We start from the raw sequence: 21645 nt of genomic DNA on the forward strand, positions 1-21645 counted from the left end.
AACTGTGATCTCTTAATCCAGCTAAATGATTTGATGAGAAAGACGTGTACAACAATTTATGTTATGGATGAAAAGTGGCAAGTAAATAATTGGAATTTTGGAGAAAACCAAAACTTTCTCTGCAAAAGACAAAGCTATAAATATATATATTATTATATGTAATAATTGGATTCCCTCGCAGCTGGTACCACGGTGCAATCAGTCGCACAGATGCAGAGAGTCTCCTGAGGCTGTGTAAAGAAGCAAGCTACCTGGTGCGAAACAGCGAGACCAGCAAGATTGACTTTTCCTTATCGCTGAAGTAGGTGCTGCATTTTTTATTGAAACAAGGGCATACAGACTGCCTGTATAAAGGAAACTCAGTTTGATTTTATTTAGTATCGGTATTATTACTGTCTAAATTGCCACATTTTGTCTGTGTATTTCTTTGAGATTTTACTGTGAAAAAAATTCTGTTACTTTGATTTACTGCTCAGTTTGGTCTCTTAAAAAATAAAGAGCATTTAACATTTTCAGTGACCAATGTTGAAGTAAATGGAGCTAGAAGAAACTGTAAAGAGTTGGAGCTCAATAAAGTTTCAGCGAATACATGTTATTCTTTGTATAAAAAAAAAGTTAGACAATTTTCCAATATACTGTCTGTATCAATTTCCCATTTTTTTCTTTCAAGATCTCTGCTTGTTGTCATGCACTAAGAGATACGTCTAATGTGTCCTAGAAAGATACCGGTGATAGACACAGGTGCAGGACTTACAGTTCAGTTATCAGAGATATGTCTTCTAATATGCCGAGGACTTGTGTGGTCATTACGTGACCAGGACAGATTTTTATCACCTGGAAGTAAATAGTGAAAGTTCCCATTGAATAACATAAAACAGAGATCTTGAAAATCATGAGAAATTGGTACAGAAACTATTTTGGAGAATTGTAAAGAGTATATGCCTCTGATGCAGTTACTAATAATATTGGTACTGTAGTCTCAACTGTAATGGATACTTTATTTAAAACTTGAGATCTTTTTGGTGACTGTTGTGATATTTATATAATACCAATATTATATATTGTGTTCCTGTACAGGAAATATGCACTTCCACAGCCTTTCCTGCTTCCATATAGCATTTGGTCTAAATTTACATCGGCATACATATGCAGGGGACAATTTACAAAGGATCGGTCACTGGGGCACATCGTGGTTTATCAGTAAAGTGCTTGGCCACTTTCTTAGGAGCACCTACTTTGGTCCTTAAGACGTTGACCAGCAATCTTTGGCTTGTATCAGTCCTATATTGGGACGCTCAGTAGTGTGACGAAGTTTGATAATAAATGAAATATTGCCTCAAGAACACATCCTAGCAGTATTAGACTGTATGAAGAAATATATTCTCTGAAGCAAAGTCTCAAACTCATGAACTCCAAGCTACTTATCCTGTCAATTGGTCACTCTCGGGTACCCCTCCTCCCTCTTTTAGCTTTCAATGGTAGTTATTCATGGCAGTCATTCATTTCTGACTGTGTAGAGACATGCCTGTTAATTCATCATATGACAGTAGAGTGTGAAACAAGATCTTCAGTAACCACATTTAAATTTGTACATCAGGAGCAATTCAGACACACCAACATGTTCTGTGTAGTCTCCTATGGCAGCTGTAGATGTAAACTAGAAGTAGTGCTGCCAGAAATGTGGAATCCAAACTGCTTATTTAGTGAATTTTTAAAATTTATGTAAGTGTATATTTTTTCATTAGTACACTCATTCTCTCTGCTTAGTGAGTGGGTAGACTCTACCTGGTTATATAAGAGCTGTGCTGGGTGCTCTGGTTAATAAGATCCCCCCCACCCATGCTGCTTCCCTGAAATTGAGATCCTGCAGCTTCATCCCCTCCTCCCTTTCTAGTAATATTAAAATTTTTGTCCCCCTCCTCCCTGTTGAGTACTGTTTTAAATGAACAGAGACCAGGTAGAGAAAAGAAAAGTACATGTTGTTGGAACGGGGGTTCTTTACTGTGAGAGCAGTGAGACTATAGGACGCTCTGCCACAGGATGTTGTGATGGTTGATTCTTTGAACAAGTTTAAGCCCTTCGTGCAACTGGACGTGCCATTAAGTCAGGGTGTGGGGGTGATGTTTGGAGCATGTTCATGCGCTTTGCGCGCTCCACATGAAGCGATCGCGCTGTTCATGGCTGTTTAACCACACAAATGCTGCGGTCAATCGCAGTGGGGGGCTAATAAACTGTGTAAAAAAAAAATGTGAAATTAAGTTTTAATAGTGAAAAAAACAAAAAACTTTTCCCATTTTTCCTCTAATGTAATATAAAAAATAAAAAAGTAAACAAAATTGGTATTGCTTCATCCATAAAAGTCTGAACTATTACAATATAGCGTTATTTAACGCACACGGTGAACGCCATAAAAAACTTGGCTCTTAAAATTTTTTAGTAAAAAGTGATCAAAAAGTTGTATGTTCAAAAAAATTGTACCGATAAAAACCACAGCTCGTCCCACAAAAAATAAGGTGTCACACTGCTCAATCGATAAAAAAATAGAAAAACTTTTGCCTCTCATAATGTGGTGAAACAGAACAATTTTTTTTTTAACAAAATGTTTTTTTTTATCTTTAAAAGTAGTAAAATATAAAAAAAAATATATAAATTTGGTATGATCGTAATTTTATGGAGCCACAGAATATAGTTCATTTGTCTTTTCTACCGCATGGTGAAAGCCGTAAAAACTAAACCCAAAAAACAATCGAGAAATCGCAGTTTTTTTCCAATTTCAGCCCGCGTTTTTGGCAGTTTCTCAGTACATTAAATGGTACTTTAAATGCTACCAATAGAAACTACATCTCCTCTCGCAAAAAAAAAGAAAAGCCCTCACACCACTCTTTTGATGGAAAAATAAAACCGTTATGGCTCTTAGAATGCGGGGAGTGAAAAAACGAAAATGAAATATCAAAAAATGGCTCAGTCCTGAAGGGGTTAAAAAAGGCCTTGATGCCTTTCTTGAAAAAACTAATATTACAGGTTATGAGTACTAGATTCTGTAGATGGGATGTTGATTCAGGAATTTATTCTGATTGCCATTTGTGGAGTTGAGGAGGAATTTTTCCTCTAATGAGGCAATTGCCATCGATCTCATGGGGGTTTTGCCTTCCTCTGGATTAACACGGTAGGATTATAGGTTGGAATTTATGGACCTGTGTCTTTTTTCAACCTTATCAACTATGTAACATTAGGAGCTACTTCCCCCTGATATAATATATTACAAAAATATATATATATATTTACATGTATTACCAGTTTATGTAAAAAGATAACAAGAGGTATGATTTAGCTCTCTAATATGGCCTGTAAGGTTACAATTTATTTTTTTAACAAGCTAAAAATCAAGGAATGATGAGAAAGGGGGTTTATCCATATGTCAGAAAGTAGCTAACTTCTCCATCTACTTGGGTTTCAAAAAAAATCAATTTAGCTAGTGGTGGACATAACATTCTGGAAAGAAATGTAAAACATGATAATATTTTCCAGGTTAGAGTATAAAGCTATATAACAAACCAGTACCCCCCAAGAGCTGCATCAAAGCCATCTCACTCACGCAACCAGTACCCTGCTCTGTACTAACGAAGAGCAAGAACTCCGAAACCACTGTCTACAGACGGGTGTCTCTTGTTTGGCTGAAATTCTTAGTCATGTTTCAAGGCTCTCTAATGGGGCAGCATTGACTTACCGGTTAGCTTCCTATAGGTGGCACTAACTAGACCGTTTTCTTCCTCCCGGAGGAGAGCTAATTTGCATACTTTTTCCCAGGGAGCATTGCCTGTAAGTCCCTACACTCGTTGGATCACCGCAAGGACAACCAGTATCTCCGAGAGATGTTGAATTTATTGTTTTCCAAAACGTCACAATACAATACCACAGAGACAAATGTGATCAGAGGGACACTTTCATAGAGAGTTTTGTTGTGATTCGAATTGTTGGCTCTGTGTATATACCCTGAACTGTTCCTCACACTATGGTAAACTCACCCATGCTACTGTTGATCCAAAATGAGTGTGAATGATGGTTTATGATGGGAATAATCTAATGATATTGGGTTATTGCAAGCTGTTAACATCATTTACCTTCCTTTACAACTTTCTGCCTATTATGGTTAATCGATTATTTATTTTGCCGAGCTCTTAAATTTAAAAGGATTTTGTCAAGCTGCTTAAGGGTTTTATTTGCTCTTTTCTCTGCTGCAAATGGTTTTGTAGCAGCATGTGACCCTTTGGGGCAAATGTAAATGACTGGAATCCATTAAGACACAGCAGTCATACTGAATTGTATGTGCAGAAAATGGACAAAACAACATAATTATAAAAAGTTAGTGGACATGTCCAATAATGAAGCGTCAGTAATGCATGTACATGGATCCCCATTTACAGAAGATTCAAGATCTTTCGAAGTGTCACAGTAAAAGGATATCAGGCTGATTTCGATATTCACAAGGAAATTCACATTTCAGGTCAGTTACAGTAGTAGCAAATATTTCACGTAGTGTGATTTGGTTTAGGCTCATCATCATTGAGAACAGAGCATTAAGTAGTATTTAAAGAGGCTCTGTCACCAGATTTTGCAACCCCTATCTCCTATTGCAGCAGATCGGCGCTGCAATGTAGATAAGAGTAAAGTTTTTTTGTTTTTTTTAACAAAGAGCATTTTTGGCCAAGTTATGACCATTTTTATATTTATGCAAATGAGGCTTTCTAAAGTACAACTGGGCGTGTTTAAAGTTATGTACAAGTGGGCGTGTATTGTGTGTGTACATCTGGGCGTGTTTACTTCTTTTACTAGCTGGGCGTTGTGACTAGAAGTGTATGATGCTGACGAATCAGCATCATCCACTTCTCTTCGTTACCACCCAGCTTCTGGCAGTGCACAGACACACAGCGTGTTCTCGAGAGATCACGCTGTGACGTCACTTCCTGCCGCAGGTCCTGCATCGTGTCAGACGAGCGAGGACACATCGGCACCAGAGGCTACATTTGATTCTGCAGCAGCATCGGCGTTTGCAGGTAAGTCGATGTAGCTACTTACCTGCAAACGCTGATGCTGCTGCAGAATCAACTGTAGCCTCTGGTGCCGATGTGTCCTCGCTCGTCCGACACGATGCAGGACCTGGGGCAGGAAGTGACGTCACAGCGTGATCTCTCGAGAACACGCTGTGTGTCTCTGCACTGCCAGAAGCTGGGTGTTAACGAAGAGAAGTGGATGATGCTGATTCGTCAGCATCATACACTCCCATTCACAACGCCCTGCTAGTAAAAGAAGTAAAAACGCCCCGATGTACGCACATAATACACGCCCAGTTGTACTTTTACTTTAAACACGCCCAGTTGTACTTTAGAAAGCCTCATTTGCATAAATATAAAAATGGTCATAACTTGGCCAAAAATGCTCGTTTAAAAAAACAAAAAACGTTACTCTTATCTACATTGCAGCGCCGATCTGCTGCAATAGGAGATAGGGGTTGCAAAATCTGGTGACAGAGCCTCTTTAACCCCTTCCCGCTCCTGGACGTACTATTACGTCATGGCAGCTGTATCGTTCGCGCTCCATGACGGAATAGTACATCTCGGGAGTAACGGCCGTTTCGGCCGTCCTCCCGACACATACGGGAGCTGTGACAGCTGCTGTCTTGTTCAGCAGCTGTCACAGCTCCTACAGCGGGGACCGATCGCTGTGTCCACGCTGATTAACCCCTTAAAAGCCGCGTTCTATAGAGATCGCGGCTTTTTAGGGGTTAAGCTGCCATCGCCGGCCTGCTACACGATAGCGGCCGGCGATGGTGACTATGGCAACCGGACACCAAACAATGGCGTCCGGCTATGCCATAGACGGAAGCCTAGTGGGTCCTGACAACGTCAGGACCCACTATGCTTGCTGTCAGTGAGTAGCTGACAGTTCTAATACACTGCACTACGCATGTAGTGCAGTGTATTAGAATTGCGATCAGGGCCTCCTGCCCTCAAGTCCCCTAGTGGGACAAAGTAATACAGTAAAAAAAAAGTTAAAAGAAGTTGTGTAAAAATAAGAAAATAAAAGTTTTAAAAGTATTAAAAGTAAAAATCCCCCTTTTTCCCTTATCAGTCATTTATTATTAATAAAAATATATAAACAAACAAATAAACTATACATAATTGGTATCGCCGCGTCCGTAACGGCCTGAACTACAAAATTATTTTGTTATTTATCCCGCACGGTGAACGCCGTAAAGGAAAATAATAATAAACCGAACCACAATCACAATTGTTTGGTCACTTCACCTCCCAAAAAATGGAGTAAAAAGAGATCAAAAAGTCGCATGTACCGAAAAATGGTACTGATCGAAACTACAGTTCGTTACGCAAAAAATAAGTCCTCGCACGGCATTATTGATTGAAAAATTAAAACGTTATGGCTCTTAGAATAAGGTAACACAAAAAGTGAATGATTGTTTACAAAACTTATTTTATTGTGCAAACGCCATAAGACATAAAAAAAAACTATAAATATCTGGTATCGCCGTAATCGTATCGCCCCGCAGAATAAAGTGAATATGTCATTTATAGCGCACGGTGCACGCAGTAAAAAAAAAAGAATAAAAAAAGAATAGTAGAATTGCTGTTTATTAGTCACCACGCCACCTAAAAATAGAATAAAAACAGATCAAAAAGCCGCATGCACCCCACCTACAATGCATTCCTCAAGGGGTCTAGTTTCCAAATTGGGGTCACTTTTGGGGGGTTCCCAATGTTTTGGCACCGCAAGACCTCTTCAAACCGGACATGGTGCCTAATAAAAAAGAGGCCTCAAAATCCACTAGGTGCTCCTTTGCTTCGGAGGCCGGTGCTTCAGTCCATTACCGCACTAGGGCCACATGTGGGATATTTCTTAAAACTGCAGAATCTGGGCAATACGTATTATGTGTTATAAAAAAAATGGTATAAAGAGGATTTTCTGACAAAAAAAAATATGTAAATTTCACCTCTACTTTGCTCTAAATTTCTGTGAAACACCTAAAGGGTTCATAAACTTTCTAAATGCTGTTGTGAATACTTTGAGGGGTTCTAGCTTCTAAAATGGCATATTTGATAGGGGTTTCTAATATATGGGCCCCTCAAAGCAACTTCAGAACTGAACTGGAACCTAAAAAAATAAATAAATGAGGCAATACTTCGCTTCTTACATTATACTGATAATGAGCCGTGCCCACCCCGAGATTACCCCAGTTTTGACCGTTTGTATAAATGGAGACCCCTATTAGACCGTTCCAGTGCCCGGTTTTCCCAAGCATTCACCCCCGAGAAGTGTATTTCTATTGATGAGTCCCTGGTACATTTTAAAGGGAGGGTTCAATTCCGCGAGTACCTGCCGGGTAAGAGGGCAAGGTATGGCGTGAAGATGTATAAGCTGCGAGAGTGCATCCGGGATTAACAACCAAAATGTCTCACAGGTATGGTAATTTGGCTAGGTATCACCCACAAGGCGAAATGTTCTACCTCCAAAAATGTCACTATAAACTAGCGAAAACTCCACAATTACATTAGAAACCATGAGAAGAAGGAGTCAGAGACTATAAGTACACAAAGAAATATAGTTTTATTGTTACATTCGAAATACAAAAATATAAAAACACAAGTACACAACAAGGTGTTTAAAATTGAAAGTAGATAGGTGGATCAAGTATCAAAAACCCTCAACACGAGAGTGCATCCGGGTATACCTACAAGTTTAGGCTATATGAAGGAAAGGCCACCCCCAAACCAGACTGCATCCTGGACTACAATAGGTACATGGGAGGTGTGGACTTGTCAGATCAAATCCTGAAGCCCTACAGCGCCATGCGGTGTGGTATAAGAAGCTGGCCGGGCACATCATACAGATGGCATTGTACAATGCGTACGTGCTACGTCGATGTGCAGGCCAGACGGGAACTTTCCTGGAATTTCAAGAGGTGATTATCAAGAACCTAATCTTTAGGGACCAAGAAGGGGGGGCACCCAGTACTTCTGGAAGCGGGGCCACACGCCTCGTACCAAGGAGGCAACACTTTCCAGGAGAAGTTCCCCAAACTGGCAAGAAGGGAAAAAGTCAAAAGAGGTGCAAAGTCTGCTATAAGGGATGACACAATATATCAATGTGACACGTGTCCCGAATAACCAGAGCTCTGTATGAAAGTCAGTTTTAAAATTTATCATACATCCCTTGGTTTATAATTTACCCCAATTTTACTTACCCTGATGCACTCCGCACAGCTTATCCCCCCTCGTCTTTCCCCTCTGAGCCCTGCTGTGTGTCCAGGCAGCTGATAACAGCCACATGTAGGGTATTGCCATACCCGGGAGAACCCACATTACAGTTTATGGGGTGTAGGTCTCTGGTCAAAATGCTCACTACACCTCTAGATGAATGCCTTAAGGGTGTAGTTATTAAAACGGGGTCACTTCTTGCGGGTTTCAACTGTACTGGTACCTCAGGTGCTTCTGCATACATGACTTCGCACTAGAAAATCCCCAGTAGGCCAAATGGTGGTCCTTTCCTTCTGAGCCCTCCCATGGGCCCAAACGGCAGTTTATCACAACAAATGGGGTATTGCGGCACTCAGAACAAATTGCGCAACAGAATGGGGTATTTTGTTTCTTGTGAAAATAAGAAATTTTCAGATAAAAATACATATTATTTGAAAAAAATAATTTTGTTTTCATTCCCAGCCCAATACAAATAAGTTCTGTGAAAAAACTATGGGGTCAAAATGCTAACAACAACCATAAATGAATTCCTTGAGGGGTGTAGTTTCCAAAATGGGGTCACTTTTGGTGGGTTTCCATTGCTTTGATACCTCTGAGGCTCTGCAAATGCGACATGGCACACGAAAACCAATCCAGCAAAATCTGGACTCCAACAAACATATAGCGCTCCTTTCCTTCTGAGCCCTCCCATGGGCCCAAACGGCAGTTTATCACCACAAATGGGGTATTGCCACACTAAGGACAAATTGGGCAACAAAATGGGGTATTTTTTTCCCTGTGAAAATAAGAAATTTTGATCACAAATCACATTTTATTGGAAAAAAATGTCATTTTTTTAATGTCACAGCCGAATTCAAATACGTGCTGTGAAAAAACTGTGCGGTCAAAATGGTAACAACAACCATAAATGAATTCCTTGAGGGGTGTAGTTTCCAAAATGGGGTCACTATTGGGGGATTCCTACTGTTTTGGCACCTCAACACCTCTTCAAACCTGGCATGCTGCCTAAAATATATTCTAATAAAAAAAAAAAGAGGCCCCAAAATGCACTAGGTGCTTCTTTGCTTCTAGGGCTTGTGTTTTAGTCCACGAGCGCAGTAGGGCCACATGTGGGACATTTCTAAAAACTGCAGAATCTGGACAATACATATTTAGTAGTGTTTCTCTGGTAAAACCTTCTGTGTTACAGAAAAATAATAATATAATTGAAATTCAGCAAGAAAAATGAAATTTGCAAATTTCACCTCCACTTTGCTTTAATTCCTGTGAAATGCCTGAAGGGTTAAAAAACTTTCTAAATTCTGTTTTGAATACTTTGAGGGGTCTAGTTTTTAAAATGGGGTGTTTTATCAGGGTTTCTAATACATAGGCCCCACAAAGCCACTTCAGAACTCAAGAGGTACCTTAAAAAAAAGGCTTTTGAAATTTTCTTAAAAATATGAGAAATTGCTGTTTATGTTCTAAGCCTTGTAACGTCCAAGAAAAATAAAATAATGTTCAAAAAACGATGCCAATCTAAAGTAGACATATGGGAAATGTGAACTAGTAACTATTTTGGGTGGTATAACCGTCTGTTTTACAAGCAGATGCATTTCAATTCTGAAAAATGCAATTTTTTCAAAATTTTCTCTAAATTTTGCAATTTTTCACCAATAAACACTGAATATATCGACCAAATTTTACCACGAACATGAAGCCCAATGTGTCACGAGAAAACAATCTCAGAATCGCTTGGGTAGGTTTAAGCATTCCGACGTTATTACCACATAAAGTGAAATATGTCAGATTTGAAAAAAAGGCTGCGTCCTTAAGGGGTTAAAGAAAACACATTTGAAATTGGCTTTAACCCCCATGATTTGCATGATTCCCATGATTTGCAACACAAATAGATAGAAATTCCTCCGCTGTGGTATATTAACTACTTTCTAGTCTTCAATGGGTTTAGAACTCCAAATCTAGTAGGTAATAAACCAATGGATACATTTAAATTGCATCTACAATGGGCGACACTTAAACAGAAGTCTATAAGAGAGAAAAACACAAACAACACCACCCCAGAAAGCAGCTGCTTGCATTTGGCTAAAATAATCATAATAAATAATTTAGAGGATTCTTTTTTATTTTTTACTTACCCATTACTATATTCATACAAGGATGGTGACTATATTAAAACACATGAAAGAGCGGGCTAATGCTCTTATTATTGCGGCATTGAAGGCATTCACGAAGGTCAGACAACATTTAGGTCTAAATCCTAGATTTTCTTTACTCCTTCCTTGGGCCAACAATCCAGGCTTTCAGGATGGTCGCCCCCATACTATGTTCCACACATGGGCATCTAAAGGATTCGTGTTGAACAAATAATTGATTTGTCAGAACACCGTACTTGTTCAATGAAATTCACACACAACACGAGTATGTTGGACATCACCCCTTTTATTATTTGCAAGTTTGTAGCTGCACTCATAAGTCTCACGGTCACAGGGTATGTGGACCCACTAGGCCGCACCGCCGTAGCGGGGAGGCAGCTGACCAGGTCACAGTCTACACGAAAGTCAATAGCAGATAGCAATGCTTGGGTACCTGAACTAGTCCAGATGGTGGCTTTGGCTTCAGCACGGATGGAGGCCGGTGCGGCAGGTAGCGCCAGACGTGGCAGGCAGTATCCGATGTAGCAAAAGACACTGGACGTGGCAGAAGACACTGGACGTGGCAAACAACAGCAGGTGCAGTAGACACGACTCCAACACTGGTAGGCACAGGAACAAGAACAATACGGGATACAGGAACGAGTAACAGGGCACGGGTAACAACTGGAACGGGGAAACACTAAGGGACCATTTGCAAGACAGACTGGGATAGACTAACATCACTCAGGCAAGGATGAGAAGGCCTGGTGCCTTCTTATAGACCAGGAAATCATGGCGGTTGATGATGATGACGATTTCCTTTGTGCACGTGCTGGCCCTTTAAGGCCGGGCACGAGTGTGTGCACGCATCCTACGGGACACAGCATAATGGAGCGGAAGTGAGCGCTGGCCTCTCCTAGGAAGGAGATGGGGACCAGCGCTCACGGATCCATGGCTGCGGGTGTTGGGAGGTGAGTAAATCTGACGGCCCGGGGCCATGGACGCTACAATAAGGTGATTAGACAAGTAGGAGACGACGGATAACTATATATTACAATATTTTGCGTAAACCTCTTGATTATTCTACTTTAAAGTCAGGTATATCTTACTGGGTGGAATACTTGGACAGCGTAATACATGATGACATATTAACATCGATGATGACTGAGGCTAAACACCTTTCGTCAGCCATGTACTAGGAGATGACATTTAAGATGGCCCACAGAGCCTACGTCTCCCCTCACAGGGGAATTCTCATGGGGAACTCCTCTGAGCATTCTTGCCTAAAATGTAAAATGCCACATGCAGATCTGTTACATTGCTTAAGGTCATGCCACTCCATTACCTAGTTTTGGTTATGAATACAGCAATTTGTTTCGGCTTTACCTTTCACTACAATGTCCTCTCACTCTAGAGTGGTGACTATTTGGTGTCTTGCCCTCTTCTATGGTCGATATCCTGAAACACCATAAAAAAACTGCTATATTATGTGTCAGCAGCTGCAAGAAAAACAATCCTACAGGTTTGGATTGGGACTGATCATCCCACTCGTATTTTTTTTTGGAGAAACTCTTATTTGTTTCCACTGGGTGGAAACTTCCCTTTGTAAGGAAAGAAGAGTTGGAAACTTCTTTAAATTGTCGGATAAATTTATACATCTCCTTTCATCACATTTGACATAAAAGCTTTTTTGCTTTGGTTTAACTAATTGGTACTTGGAATGTCAATTGATAGGTGATGTACCATTTACTCTATGGTTCTCCTTCTTTTAGGGTAAGGCCACGCAGTGCGGCCCTGAAACGGTCGTGACGTGACTGACAACCGAGCGGGCACTATATTCGGCGCGGCTGTCAAATTCCCTATAAATGACTGTGCGTTATTGCAGGTAAAACGGCTCTTTACCTGCAAAATCGAGCGGACATAATGGGTGGATTAATAAATTGGTGCACAATTTTGCAGATAAAGGGACGTTTTATACGCAATAACGTGCGGCTATTAACAGGGTGTTTGACAGCCCCACTGAACATTGTGCCAGCACGGTTGTTGGCCGCGTCGCGACCGGGTCAGGACCGCTCCGTGTGGCCTTACCCTTAGTGTGTTGCACTTTGGCATTAGATGAGAAGTGTGTCCACTTACCCTTCCCTTCCTTCCTCCCTTTGCCTTGTTTTTCCCTATTCCCTGGTTCCTTTTCTTTCATTGGTGATTGTGTGCTCCTTGAAAGAATAATGTTGCCAATTGCTTGGTTAGGCAAAATCCCACATGTAGAACAGCTTGGTTTTTTAGAGCTTGATACATTTGGATCTCTGTCCCTCTTCTCTATGTAACCTTCTGATTTATTTAGTTAATAGAAACAGGATCACTTGTTTTCTTGCACAATGATATCAAATTGTCATGGGTTGCGTCTGATGAGGAACACAACTTTGAATTGTTTCTTGCTATGTTTTGGTTTTATGTATATGAAAAATGTTTATTAAAAACATGTTTAAAGAAAAACCAAAACATAAGATAGTGCCTTGTGTACGAAGGCTGTACAGAGGAACACAAACATAACCCTCGTATGCTTCCATATTGAAATCTGAGATATACAGAGACGTGATAGAATTCTATAGATGTCTATGGATTTGGGTATTACGGCTTCGAACAACAGAGCCCTAATGTGCCCGTGTGTATGAGGCCTTAAATGTATTGAACTTGGAATACCAATACATTTACCCTCTTGATAAATTGAATTTACAGCTTTCATTTCAAGGAAAAAATGTGGATTTTGTTTTAGGTTACCTTGATATTTGGCTTTTTAGTTTCAATTTACAATCTATACCCAGGTATTGAGGTGGCACTTGATTGGTTAAAAAACGCAAGGGCTTTAGAGTCAAATCACAATGTCTGTGCAGTTGTATCTAGAAATCTTGCCTCAGCTGTCAGCGCTGGGTGAGATAGTTTCTAAATTGTATCCCTGATCTTATAACACCTTGATGCTCTACATCCCCCATCAATTTTCTTTTCTCCAAAGCCCTAAAGCATATTAGCTTCCAATAACCTTGCTGCAGTCTTAGGCGATATTTTATCCTTGAAAGGAGAGATTTTGTGTACTACACAATTACATTTTGTACTGATCCGTTTTGTTCTAAAAATTTATTAAATTACTACTTGTGTTTTCACGTACTTGTCTGCTTCAGTGTAACAGAAAGTCAAATGGGCTGCGAGGTGTGTTTGCACTCCCTGAGAGTGAAATTTTGTACACGTGTACAGCATCATGTATACTGAAATATGCCATTGCCGGAAATATTTTTTTTTCATTATTATTATTATTTCTATAGAGGCAACTGTGCCTATTGGATGTTTCCTGCACTGATATTAAAAGTTGTATGATATAAATTGGTACATTGCAGATAAATCTCTCATCTCAACACTATAAAAATTTTGTTCTGGTATTTCTGTAGATAACATCTGCGTGTAACTCATAGTAATAACCAAAAGGGATCAGCAGGTTAGAAGTTAAATATATCACAAGTTTATAATTCTGTTCTGTTATGAGATCTGGAGGTATATTCATGTGGCACATTTCTAAATCTGCCGGTCAGGCAAATCATTGAAAAAAAATGTAAGTCCAAATTATCTTTTATGTGTCCAGTAGCCTGGAGCATTTTTTAATTGCTGAAAAACGTATAAAAGCAAGAGGGACATTACATAGGATGGAGAAGGGTATGGTGAAAACATACTTTGAAAATGGAGGCTTATGCAGCTTGTAAATGATTTCAGATTCATATACTGTAATATAATAGCCTTAAAGACAAAAGCATTAAAACTTAATGTAAAACGGTAATTTAAAAAGAGTAATACTTATTCAGTTCACATTTTTGAGTAGTTCAGAAAGTAAAATGTTTCAAAGAGGAATACATTTTACTGTAAGCGGATAAATCGATAAAATATTCAACAGTAAAAATAGACTTGCGCTTGCAATATGTGCAAAAAATTAGTACAACCGATTTGGATATCAAAGAACCACAGAATTGCATATAATCTTGAAAGCCTGTTGGTATAATTCTACTGTGACACTCTTAAAACTATACCACGCAGGCATGACACTATGTATCCTGCTGCATTCGTAAACTAGCATAAACTTGATGTCAACCTGTAACTTCTGGCATGTCACGTCCAGGTATATGAGTCCCGTATGGTTACTTTGCTACTTCCGGCTAACATGAATCCCTTCGGATATTTGTCCAGTCTATCAACAAATAGATCCAAAATGGCAATTGTTTAGATCGGAGTGACGTAGGTCCGAGGTTATACAAATGAAGCGGACCTGCTGGCTATGTGTGACGTCACTAGGGTGCAGGTAGTAAGTGTAGACAACGCATTTCGGAAGTCCCTCTTGAACAATGCTTGCTTTTTATTTTTTTTTCAATGCCGCATATGGATGACCCCAGAAATTGTCCCTGATGTTCCTCTTTTATAGTGTCGCAACAACGGATGGCCTTCATATTGCATACTACATTGTATGCATGTTTGCTTGTTCTTTTTTTATAATGTTCATTTGGTGCAGCCCACATATAATTTGTTACAGGGGCTCTTGATATCATATGCTACACCTTTAGTGTGGTAATTAATGTGATCCTTAACCCCATCTGGGTTTTCTACATGGGTAATAGGTCTTTTTCCTATTGTTGCTTCACTACATTTGCAACATTTCCGCAGGGGGAAAAAACGTGGGATCTGCAAAAAGTTTTTCTCTCCAAGAGAAGGCATACACTTTTTAGATAGTTTGCCTTCACAGACTAAATCGGCACGTTCGGCTGACCTTGATCTAATGTGTATGGCAACCTTAAGCGTGTCTCACATGTAGTCACATGACCATGCTCTCCAGTCCCCGTTTTTTGCAATACGGGACATCACACATCACATGCCTCTTTTCTCCACACCTCCCTGCTCTCTCGCCCGCCCCCCCCCCTCCAGATAGTGCAGACAGTGAGTAATTACAGTACTACCTTACAAATTGTAGTAGAGAAGACACTCCAACAAGGTAGCAAAGAAAAATGGAGATTTCCAGAAAAGCGCTTCGGATATCCAGAGGGTTTAAGATCAAATTAATTTATTATTAATTGAATAAATAAATAAATAAAATCCATAAATGCTGTGGCTACGCGTTTAAACACCAGTCTAGTGTGTTTTTGGCCTGATGAAGACACTAGACCGGTGTTGAAATGCGTAGCCACAGCATTTATGAATTTTATTTATTCAATTAATAATAAATTACTTTGATCTTAAACCCTCTGGATATCCGCAGCGATTTCTGGAAATCCCCATTTTTCTTTGCTTCTTTGTTGGAGTGTAGTCTTGATTTTAATCGGAGGTGATCTATCACCCATCGGTCGGGGATAGCAGCAGCTGACAACTTACTGTCTGAACGCACACACTAGTGTTATACCTAGCATGTACAACCAGTCAAGGTGAGCGCTTATAATCCTTAAACGCTCTCATGTAAACCTGTTGGATCTATTGCACGATGCGGCGCCCTATGTCCATCTTTTTTGTCCTTTAGATACTAATTTGTAGTAGAGGGGACTGCAGGCAATGTCTATGAGAGTAGAGCGAAATCATGAGAACTGTAGTCTTTTACATGGTAATCCCACCTACAAAAAAAGCCTGTCAGCATTAAAACAAAGGTGCTATATAGAGTTGGGTAAGATAATGAAAATGAAAAAGAACCACTTCTGATCTATGGGGGCATCAGCCAGTGAGCCTTCAGACACATATTGGTTCTTTTCTGTATTTTTGACACATGATTCATATGTGTTTAAAGCTGATATTAAAAATGTTATATAATAAGATGAAAATAAATATCTAGAATGTATGACATTTGGAAACACCATAATAAATAGGTTAATTATTAAAATAAACAGAATATCGTGAGAACAATGTAATCTCATAAAAAATAATAGTAGAAAATAGTAGAATGCAAGGCAATAAAAATAAATAATAAGGTATAGAGTTGTAAATAATAACACTATGTAGCGAGGCACCCTGTATTGATCAAGTGTTTAATTAAGCTTTTTATATAAAAATAATACAATCAGTATTTTATACATATTTTTTTTATAACTAGCTTTAGAGCACAAAAAAGAAATTCTGTATTTTAGATTCTTTCGCTGCCTGCATTTAAAATGGTTTTAGGCAAGTCCCCAGTGTTTTGTAGCAGGAAAAGACCGTTTCTTTTCAGTCTGTGCCAAATAAATTATATATGATTACAATGTGACTTTCAGGAATAAACATTGGGACAAACCGTGTACAAGACTAAAACCTGTAAATCATTTAAATGGAAGAGCTGCTTGTATGCATGATTATCAATAGCTCGCAAATGGCAGTGTAATTTTCTGCAATGGATATAAAAACCTATGCACTAATAACAGAATTTGCTAGATATTGGTGCAAAACTAGGTCACACTTGGTGATAAATGTGCATGTAGGGTCCAATGAGTATAGACAAAATACTACTCAAGGTATTGGTTCAAAATTGCCTCTAAAGACCTAAATATTTTATTGATGTTCAATTTGCATTTAAGCCCCAAAAACAAAACTGCTGACCAAGGGAGAAAAATTGTTCCCATCACGAGTGAAGAAACCGCATCAATAGCACAGAAGATAATTTGGTTGTTATTTAAGAAAAAATAAATCGTTTTTGATAGGGTCATAATAGGTTCGACAAGTGGTGGGTGTTTGGCTGCCCGGAGCTCCTCCAGCCCTGGCTTCCCTTGTCTATCTCTGTGCATAGAGCTGGGTAATGTACACACTGTACAGAACAATCTCTGCTGCTGTCCTGTTTACATACACTGATTTCTGTCGCACATAGTAATATAGATCTCTCTTTGACATAGAGCAGTGTGTAAACAGGACATTGTAGGGAGTTAGGCACATAGGGCACCATAGCACAAATGCAAAGCTGTGTAGTGTCTGTGTGGCAAATAAATAATCTCCTTAAATTCATCAAAAGTCTCTCGCTCAGCTGTTTATATATCTTCCATAATCTACAATAGAGAGTGACAAAGCTTGTGTGGCTACCTCTCTGCTGCTAACCTGGGACATGCAGCATTTAGTGTATTGTGGATGGTATCAAGGGGTATATGACCACCACTGGCTTACAAAATGCAGATTGGCCCCCGTGATTTGGAGTATTTCTGATTAATTGGTTCTTTTGGTTTTACCTTGAAAGCTCATAATTCTTCTAATTCTCATAATTCTATACTGATTTAATGCTCCCCAAGAGCACCTTTATTTAAAGGGGTTATTAGAGCTTATGAAAAATACAAAAAAGTACCTGCATGTGTCTGAATGCTAACTACATACAGCATCTCTGTATTAATTCTGCCAGGGCATCCTGTCGGTGGGATTACTAATGTAAAAGTCTACAGTTCCTATGATTCATTTTACCTCCAACAGACATTGCCTCTATTTACAGCTGCCCGCATGCCCCTCTATTACAAGGTGTAATGTAGTGCTACAATTACTCACTGTTTCCACACACAACTGACACTTCACAACCTGATGCCCAGCATGTGAAACATACCCCCTCCAAAGACCGGAAGGAAGGGGGTAGAGTAGGGAGCGGTGGAGATAAAAGACATGTGATGTACGGCCCTACAGGGAGGTGGAGATGGGGTGTTTAATGTATGGGATGTCACACGAGCAGGAGATAAACACTAGGAGCATGAGCATATGACTGTATGTGGGACTGGCTTACAGAGGCATTTGAGCTACAGACCGTACATTAGTAAATTACTAATCTTTCTACAGTTAAACAACTGGTACACAATTTTTAAAGACCAGATAACCCCTTTCACTGTTGATGAAATTGGAACAGTTTAAGCTTGTGTCATCTGTCATCATTACTATTTTGCTGTTCTCTTTTATTTATTCAGCTAGCTTTTACTGTGTGCATTATAGGAACATATATGGCTGGGGGTTTGATTACCTGAGCTCCTACTACTACATGTAGATGTATTGTGGTATGTCAATCAGACTGCTTGTTGCAAATTGTGAACATTTTAATTTTTATGCTAAATTACCAGTGCTTGACAAAATATAAAAACATTCTGATTCTGTCATTATAGATACATGATGTGGTTAAAATCATCATTCACATCAATACATATATCCTAATGGCTTGAAAAGAGGCAGTTGTGTGTGTGTGTGAGTGTGTGTGTGTGTGTGTGTGTGTGTGTGTGTGTGTGTGTATATATGTGTTCACATTAGACAGATTTTAAGGTATGTTCAATATTAGACAGATCTGTAATCTCTGCTATGGAAAAAATTCTTTACATACCTCTGAATGAAATTTTTAATAATCACACGCATGTGCTGCAGGAACAAACCCATTCAGATGTATGGAACAGGTTCTCCAGTCATGAACATTTCTGAAACATATTTGCTACCAGTGAGCATGCCTTTTTTTTTGTATTCTGCAATAAACACCCATTTATGTAGGTCTCCTGTGATGAGCATTATACAGATAACATGTTAATGAGTTAAGTCACAATTATAATAAAAAGTCTTCAAAACAAATAATTTACTGTATCCAACACATTGAGATATTGAGCCATAGCCAGTTTTCAGAAAGAAAATTTGGTCATTAGAGCACATCATGAAATGAACACATATTCCCCATGTTTTTTTTTTATTATATAGAAAAGCAGAGCCTAAAAAACACTTAAAGCTCTCGGGAGAGACTGAAATTAAAAGCAACAGGGCCATTAGGCCGTCAGATGGAATCAGTAGACGTGGGATTAGGCAATGTCACAGCTTTATCTCTTTCCGTGCTCTTTTAGCTCCTATAGGCCTGAATAGTGCTTACTCACTGACTTATAAAGAATTGGTTATTAGATCTAATGGAATTAATCTGTGCATGTGCCAGAAGAGGTGAGAGAATCAAGGGAGACGGAGAAAAATCAAGGGTGAGAGAATGCAAGATGATGGAAGCACTGAAGACTGAAAGCAATGAATGATAAGTAGATGAGTATCAGAAAAGATCTGAATTTTAAAGGGAGAAAAATAAAGACACTAATGTGAAGGAATTGTGTAAAACTACTCAGAATGTTTCAGTGCTCAAAATATAAAAATTTTCGGGCAAATTGGATTTCCAATTAAAATAAAATAAATGTTTTATATAAAGTTATAGTGTGCTTTCACTACATTCTAATTCCTTTACATGTGAGACATATGGCAATATCATATGGACCCATAGATTTCTATGGGTGCCAAATTACAGCTCCTCGCAACTTGAAACCTGTATGGAGGCATAACAATTTATTATATTTCATAGCTGGGGATCGTGACATGATTTTGAGGTTTTAAAAGAGCAGTTTCTCGTAAAAAAAAAAATCTCAAATTCAGGGGCGGACATACAACCTGTGTGCAGCCGGTTCAGCTGCACTGAGGCCCGAAGGTTGGGGGCCCACCAGTCAGCAGTGTGAAAGCTGTAATAATTATCTCTCCTCTGTTTTAGGGGAGACATAATTATTCTGTCCATAGGTGAAATCACACAGTATTTCTGCCCCTAATGCTATGAATCACCTTGAAATCGGGGGCCGGTGGTATGACTCATCCCGGCTGCTGGCAAGTGAAGGAGGAGCGAGAGGAGTAGTGTTTGCTATTGCTCTGTGCAATGTGTGAATGGCCTCTCTGCAGGATGTTCCAATGTGTGTAGCTATACATTCATACATCCCATACATCTGAATGTGTATAGTGTGTATGTATATATTTATCTTTGTCTAGCTTTGTTGCCATCGATGCTAGACACACTTCTTGCACTGGAGCCCTTTGCTTTCAGTGTCCGCCTTTTCTCAAAATGAAATAAATAAAACTACTACTACAACAACTATAAATCTTCCTCTAAATGGGCAATGATATAATATACTGTATTTCTGTCTAAATCCTGTAGGTACCATACTGAAATGATCAGGTGGCTTTTACATTCATATTACACCCACAGTTTCCTAACATGTATGCAAGCAAGAGCAGTTCGTGGTATGAACGAATCTAGAAAGGGGTGCCCTAACGCTGCTTGAATAATACATTATATTGCTTAACCGTTTCACGCCGCAGCCTTTTTTCAGATTTTCATTTTCGTTTTTCCCTCCCACCTTCCAAAGGCCATAACGCCTTTATTTTTCCGTCGATATAGTACTATGAGGGCTTGATTTTTGCGGGACAAGTTGTAGTTTTTCGTAGCACCATTTATTTTGCCGTATAATGTACTAGGAAACGGGAAAAAAAATATTTGTGGGGTAGAAAATGAAAAAAAAACAGCGATTCCGCCATGGTTTTTTGCGCGCCATTTTTACGGAATTCACTGTACAATTAAAACAACATATTCATTTTATTTTATGGGTCAATACGATTAGCGTCGTACATAACTATGATGCTAGGAGCCCGGCTCCCTGCACTGTGTTCAGTCCGAGACTTGCGGCCGAAATACGTTCCGTCCATTACGGACGTAACATGCTCGTGTGAACCCAGCCTTAGTGCGATCAGTAGTAGAAGCTTGATGATTCAGGTTCTTCAGATAGAAACCAGTGCAAGGATTAATCCAATTGTCTTATTTGTCAATGGAATATATAATCAGAACAGAGATCTTTTCTTTTTTAAATCCAATTAAATTCTAATTCCATCATTTAATACATTACAAATAATATACATACAAAATACACTCATACATGTAATTCCTGGACCTTTTCTATCTTACCTGGCTTTTTAATACTATATAGATTGAGATTTATAATTCAGTATAATATGCACACATCGTTGTATTTCCTCTTATGTATCTAGACACAAAGTTGACCCATTTGTTTAACCATGCATGAGGCTGAGGTCAGGGAAAAAGACGTAAGACATACAGTACATCTGAAGCAACAAAATGTCGGGTTTCTTTTTTTTTTTTTTTTTATGATTTCAATTCTGTTCTACTTTCATTTAGGAGGACACATGTTTTCTCTAGAAGTGTTATTATTGAAATTCATAGACAAAGCGCAGTTGTATTACATGAGTACAATAAATATCTTCAGGTTATGTTTGGATAATAACAATGTGGGGACATTTGATAGTAAGAAGCTCGTGGTTTACTTATGCAGATAAGAATTGTGGTGGTACACCCAGAATGTTGCTGCAAGTGAATATGAGAATGGAAAGGAGCCACTTATTGGCTGATATAGACAAGACTATTGTTTCACATTTACAGTATTCATTTTTATATT

General features: G+C 39.1%; 1 protein-coding gene across 2 annotated transcripts in view; it reads left to right on the forward strand.

Annotated features, from left to right (window-relative positions):
- SHF (Src homology 2 domain containing F) overlaps positions 1–21645 on the forward strand; it is a 272777-nt gene that overhangs the window by 235700 nt on the left and 15432 nt on the right. For both annotated transcript variants that reach the window (XM_075857869.1, XM_075857870.1), the window contains one exon: positions 182–301. In XM_075857869.1, coding sequence (XP_075713984.1) covers positions 182–301 — 120 coding nt within the window. The remainder of the gene's footprint in view (positions 1–181; positions 302–21645) is intronic.

This window comes from Rhinoderma darwinii, chromosome 3 (assembly GCF_050947455.1).
Source record: "Rhinoderma darwinii isolate aRhiDar2 chromosome 3, aRhiDar2.hap1, whole genome shotgun sequence".
NCBI classification, from domain to species: Eukaryota; Metazoa; Chordata; class Amphibia; order Anura; family Rhinodermatidae; genus Rhinoderma; species Rhinoderma darwinii.